The sequence below is a fragment of the Eucalyptus grandis genome, chromosome 8 (genome assembly GCF_016545825.1).
Source record: "Eucalyptus grandis isolate ANBG69807.140 chromosome 8, ASM1654582v1, whole genome shotgun sequence".
Lineage (NCBI taxonomy): Eukaryota > Viridiplantae > Streptophyta > Magnoliopsida > Myrtales > Myrtaceae > Eucalyptus > Eucalyptus grandis.
The window spans coordinates 7,254,841-7,260,840 of record NC_052619.1 but is presented as its reverse complement, the minus strand read 5'-3'; the positions used below and the strand labels follow the sequence as shown (position 1 = coordinate 7,260,840).

Here is a 6,000-nt window from a genome sequence, read left to right as displayed (position 1 = left end):
TTAATGGCCCATTTTGATGACCCTATTACTATCTCATATCAAAAGATTCGATTTCTCATATTTGTAATCTTCTGTGTTCATTTTTTGCATACCTGATGCATTGAACTCCTACAGTTGATAATTCAGCGATCATATCGTTTCCCTGAGGTTGGGATCTTGACATACTGACATCCAAAGTTCTCTATACTGCGTCCCCTTAATGAAGGTGCTTTTGTTAAGGAAACATATTTGGTTAAAGGGTTTAATTAAGGTGGGACCAATCAACGTCATTCTCCCATTTTGCATGCATGCGTTGTGCTGCACCGTTGGCTATAAAAAGAGACGGACGCAAGAGAAAACAAGCACGCACGTCCATCTTCTACTTCATCCTTTTGTTAACCTCACTTGATCTCTTGCTTTCTTCCTTCCGCCGTTGAAGATACATGGATAAACGCGCGTTGTCTGTCCCCTCTCCCTTCGGCGGCGGCGACAACAAGCCGAAGACTGCGCTCAGTTTCCACATCATAGACCACCAACAGTTCATAGATTCGGTCATAGGAGGACATTCATATGATTACTCCGAAGAAGCAAAATGCAAAGTGGATAATCTCCACGGAATCGTCAAGAACATCATTTCTGTCGCAACCCAGTTCGTCGATGGGGAAAACGTTCCCAAAGGGGTATCGAATAGGGATCGATCTCATTTCTTAATATCGAATTTGACTTTCCTCATTATCCAAAAATGTCATTCCTAATGCACGGCTTCGTGCATCCGTTCGATTATTGGAACCGAAAGATTCAAATAACCCCATGTAATTTAAAAATTGTCATTCATTTAAATAATATTCGGATGGTCAATTAAGTAACAGAAAGGCTAGTGTAATTCTTAGAATTGAACCTTGTAGAAGTTGCTCCTAATCGCTTTAGACTTTATCGTCGCAGGATCTTTCAAAGGCCCCGGGAATCAATATTTCGAGCGACATATTACAGCTGATCGAGTGCATCAACTGTCAGGTTTTCTATTGTTATCATTATTTTTTTTTCCTTAGGACACGGGATATCCAAACCTGTGCAAAATAATTATTTCCCACAAATACATGCAAACCCGTTTACGCACATAAGGAGAGGCTCCATGCACACGATGGTACGGCTCGCAATGTCGATATAAGTGGGTGAGGCCGTGATTCATGCATGTTTTGGTATTTACGAGGGCGTTTACATTCTTTGAAACCGAATATTAGGAAAATTATAAAGTGAATTATATTTTCTTTTAAAATAAATTTCTCGCCAAAATTAGGAAAATTAATATACAAGAATTGAAAAATAAGTACTTAATCAGGATTATTATTATTATCCGTTTATATGTTTGAGATGTTTTTAATTGATTTGAGAAGGATAAAAAGTCCAAATCATCAGAATGTGCCATTGGGTGTTACTAAGGCTGTGAGCCCCCGAAAGGGACTTAGGCGGATCCTTGATTATCTAAAAAAAAAAAAGTCCAAATCATCATCATCTTGTTCTCCTTCTTCAGATGACATGCCAGGCCAAGGAATTCAAAAATATGGAAGAGACGTGGAAAGCGATATTCCAGAAGCTACGAAGCTATCGATGGACCACGCAAGTCCTGCTCGTCCTCGCAGCCTTCGCTCTGCAATACGGCGACTTCTGGTATGCCTCGGAAGCTCCCCCTGAGGGCAGAAATGCCATGTCCGATTACCTCTGGAAAGCCCTGAGATCATTGAAGAAGAAGGTCATATCCGACGGCAACAAGGTGGCGATAAAACCTCTCAACGATGTGGTCAAAGACCTCTGTGAGTTGACCACTTCCTTGTCTGATCTCACCCAGCTGGTGTATCAGTACCGTGGGAAGCACCTGCCTGAATTGGCAAGAGCATTCCAATCAATACCTCGGTGGAGCTGCGAGACCATCATCGCCATTCTGGCTGCGGCGAACATTTTTGCCCAGACCATCAGTGTCAGTACAATGTACGATCGCGGCTTCTTGATTTGTTTCTCAGATACTGCATGACCACGCTATATGTTTCCGGTAGTGCCCAAGAGGAAATACACCTTTTATTCTCCTGTTGTGTCTTTGTTATTAAGACCCTTTTGGATTTTGAAACATGAGGTAACATGACACTCACATTCGAATCATGAGCTGTTCATATGCACTTGCTCTGCTATATACCTTGTCTATGACTCTTATGATTTCCTGGTACAACATGGTGACGCATAAGATGGGGCTCTGCTTTCTGGCCTAGTGATTTATAGTTATGGCAATGACCTCAGGTTTATAACATCAGAACTGGAAAATCTTAAGCTGAGTGTGTCGGACAGGAGGAAAGCTGTTCGCCTAGCGGTCACTGCCTGCAAGGAACAAATAGGTAGCCATCCCTGGATAGTTGATTTAGTGTGTTTGACTTCTTCTAGTGTCAGACAGCTTGATCTCCATTTCATTGATGTTAGGCAACATGGAGGAATATCAGAAGTACGTGAAAGACGTCGAAGCTGCTGTGGATATTGCAGACTTTCTGAGATTACTGCTTGCGGACGATTCCAAACAGAATCCATTTGCTCCTGGTCCCAGTAACAAGCCGGTTTGCCCTCTGCAGAATCTCCCTTTTTGCCCCTTCTTCAATCTATTTTCTAGGAATTCCATGCAGCAGAATTGTCAATTTGATTTTGTAGCGGAAAAAAAGAAAATGAGTGGATCTCACTTTGATCGTCCCCAGAGGTACATTGCAAAGTTTGTGATTATACTACAGGATTCAGTCCAACTATACACTTTTCACTTTATCAGACCCGATGTCTACTCTTCGTTGGTTGCACTGAAAGCTGGTTTACCACGCGAAATGCTTCTGTAGCTATTTTTATGATGATGTCATATTTGTCCTGGAAAATATAAGGCTATATAGATATTCCAACATTAAAGACTTCGTAGTAAAATTCAGCAGTGACAATTTACTATGAAAACATTAAAATTACCTTCCTTGGCCAATCCATTTGTATGCGCATGTTGGTGGGGGAAAGAGATAGAGAGAGAACGGGGGCCAGGAGGAAGCATCAGTTGTCATGTATGAGAAACTGAGGTCATGGTCTGTAGTCTTTACCACCTTGATAGTCTTGGAACAAATATCGGCAGGCATCATTTATGTTTGAGTTATTTGTGGGCGTATTTACTGTCTTTCTGGCAAAAGAAAGATGTTTCCAGGCCACATTATATTCTTCAAGTCTCATGATTATTCATTTTCCAGGAGGCAGGATGCCGAGAAATTCTCCATTTATCGATTGCTTGTTTAGATATTTTCTGTAAGCTCTTTATGTCATAGAGGAGGGAGAGTATGCCACCATCCTTTATGTGTCCAGACTGATCACCCTGTTTAACACTATTATATGAATGTGACAGTTAACTGGTAAAGTGTACATGATATCCTACCAGAGTACCAGATAGAGACCAAAATAGAAAAATTCAACTAATGCTTAGATATGTCTTTGTTGATCTTTGGAAGTATTTAAACTCATTGGTTATTCTGACTCTGTGATTGCCTATGCTTATATTACTAACCGACTCATTCACTCTCTTCTTTTCTCCATTGGACATATGCAGGTCAAGTATGAGTTGTTCAGGAAGAAGATTGTATTGCTGATAATTTCGGGCCAAAAAATCCCTGAATTTGACATTGCGATTATTGAGAGCATACATAAGGGTCGTCAGGAAAGCCCAAAAGGTGGGATTGTCCCGATTCAAATGGAGTCCGAATCTCAAAAGAAAAAGGTGGAGGAGACAGTGACTGTCTCCGAGACACGGTATGAGCTTGTTTGGATTCCTATTGTGGATGCGGGGCAAGACAAATTGGAAGCGCTGCCGAGCTTCGAGTCTGTAAGGCCATGGGCATTTGTGGTAGACCCTCGTAAGATGAATAAGTTCGCCGCTAGATATATCAAGGAAGAGTGGCATTTCAAGCGAGAAACCATGGTTGTGGTGTTGGACTCTCTTGGTTGGGTGGAGAACACAGATGCCATGCCCATGCTCCGGCTACGGGAGACAGATGCTTTCCCTTACACAGGGAATGAAAGTACCCTTCTGTGGAGGGGCCGACGGAATTGGTTTCAGCTTCTATTAAGTGAACCGGAAAGTACATTAGATGCGGTAAACACGCTCATCTTTCTAAAACTGTCTGGCGATAGGTTTAGTCGGGCGTGCGCACTGTTTTCCTGCGCTAATTTCGACTTCGACTTCATGCTTTGTATGGGATTTACTAATCTTACACCTAACGTTTGTCATGATCATACAGGTTAAGGATGAGTACATATTGTTTTCGGGAGGACTTCCTGCTGTGGAGGTAGCAGGTGATGCCCGCGACGGAGTTCGTAACTTTAAGGAAGTTCTCATTGACGATATGAAGCACTTCCGCATCCTCTTAAGGAGTTGCTTGATCACTAGGTTGCAAGATCTACAAATTCAGAAAAAAGGCGGTGACGCATTGCTTGATCGCATGGTATACGAGATGAGTGAAGTCTACCGAGCCTGTCGAAGAGGCGGGGTTGCAATACTCACCAAACGGCAAGATCTGGAGCTGCGGCTTGTGGGTCTTTCGAGTGATTTAAGATTGGTGAGGGATCAAGCCAAGGATGGGTGGACAGATCTTGCAAAAGGTTTCGAGAAGAAGTATGAAGACGCTCAACAGCAGTCCAAGTGCCTGCACGTCTGCGTGCCGCAGTTTCCCGATCTCGAGGATTTGTACTGCCCTCTCTGTAACCAGCTCATGGATCTTTGCCTTGAGTGTTGCCATTCCGACTCCGACTGAAGGGGGCTCGCGACGCGCGAAGGCCTCAGCCGATGCCGACACTGAGAAGAAACCTTCAGTTCGAAGCATGTTTGGCTGTGGAGTGTATGAGGTGTGACAAGTGTGTTCTACTAGTGTGGTGTGTTAATAATAGCCTCTCTGTTAACGAGAGAGCTAACTGGTATTTACTTTCGTATGGGTTGTAATGCGATTGTGCTTCGGGCCGTAAGAGCCTCTCAGGGCCTTACTGCCATTTCATCGAATAAATATAGAGATTGACTATGTTATGTGTATTGTCTTGTAGCAAGATTCTTGTTCCTTAGCCTGTCCTTAGCCTGTATGTTTCCCTTCGTCCGGTACCATCCACATACGATCATTTATATTAGAGAAGGAATTAATCTATGCTATTCTAATTTCTCAGATTGCGAAATCGGAATTCTCATATCGTACTTAAATCAACGAATCAATCAAGTTTCTTTGAACTAAGATATTTCAAAGATAGAAGTCACGAAACTCTAATTTTTAAAAGTGAGTAAATACGTGCAATACCACAAACTTTAGAGAATTCCTCAAAACCCCATTTGAATGTTAAGTTCCCTTGATGTTACATATCAAGTACAAATGATTTTTTGTGTTCAACTTAAATATATAGTCGGCGACTAGCAGATATCTCTTTCGGTAAGAACTAGCTTGACAAGTTTGGCCTGGGGGATGAAAGACTATAATTAGGGGGAGAGAGTCCATATAGCCCACAACAGTACTACAACTCTTTGGAGACGTGAACATTAGTCGCATACCACACAGCAATTGGTAATAAGTTCAAATTATATTTTGAGCAAACCTCTGGTCGATTTGTGCTTCAGGCATTCACTATTTTATGTAAAATGAATAGTAAGTTTTGGATACATTGATAAGCCTATAGTGATAGGCTCACTAACTACCATGAACTAGGGGTGATCGGGTCTAGGGTGGGTAGGGTCAGACCTGAACCCTGTACCCAACCCTGTTATAACCGGTTCTCTTTTTTTGGACCCTATACCCAACCCTTTTTGTATTGGACCTTGTACCCTACCCACCCAATTTTTCCAGTCCGGTTCCAGGATTAACTCTATTTATATTGGAACCTGTTTTGTATAAAAATTGCTGTACAGCAACCTCAGAACTTGTTTTGCATAAAAACCATGAGGATTAGCGATTAAAAACACTGTCAATCGAAATGCTAATGACTCTCATT

At 42.1% G+C, this 6,000-nt stretch overlaps 1 protein-coding gene across 2 annotated transcripts; it reads left to right on the top strand.

Annotated features, from left to right (window-relative positions):
• The first annotated feature begins 355 nt into the window (after nt 1-355).
• Nucleotides 356-5,058, top strand: LOC104456134 (protein SIEVE ELEMENT OCCLUSION B). 2 transcript variants are annotated; one of them, XM_039300900.1, is made up of 7 exons: nt 356-659; nt 922-993; nt 1,511-1,965; nt 2,317-2,363; nt 2,446-2,576; nt 3,587-4,129; nt 4,275-5,058. In XM_039300900.1, the coding sequence occupies exons 1-7, from the start codon at nt 423-425 to the stop codon at nt 4,785-4,787; spliced, it is 1,998 nt and encodes a 665-aa protein (XP_039156834.1). In that variant the 5' UTR covers nt 356-422; the 3' UTR covers nt 4,788-5,058. The 2 variants fall into 2 exon arrangements, with proteins under 2 accessions (XP_039156834.1, XP_010069169.1); XM_010070867.2 differs by having other exon boundaries at nt 2,269-2,363.
• The last annotated feature ends 942 nt before the right edge of the window (nt 5,059-6,000 follow it).

Coding starts and splice junctions, on each gene's coding strand:
- LOC104456134 (XM_010070867.2), top strand. CDS start 423: ATGGATAAACGCGCGTTGTCTGTCCCCTCTCCCTTCGGCGGCGGCGAC. Junction 660..921: donor GGGAAAACGTTCCCAAAGGG/GTATCGAATAGG, acceptor TTATCGTCGCAG/GATCTTTCAAAGGCCCCGGG. Junction 1,966..2,268: donor ACCATCAGTGTCAGTACAAT/GTACGATCGCGG, acceptor CAATGACCTCAG/GTTTATAACATCAGAACTGG.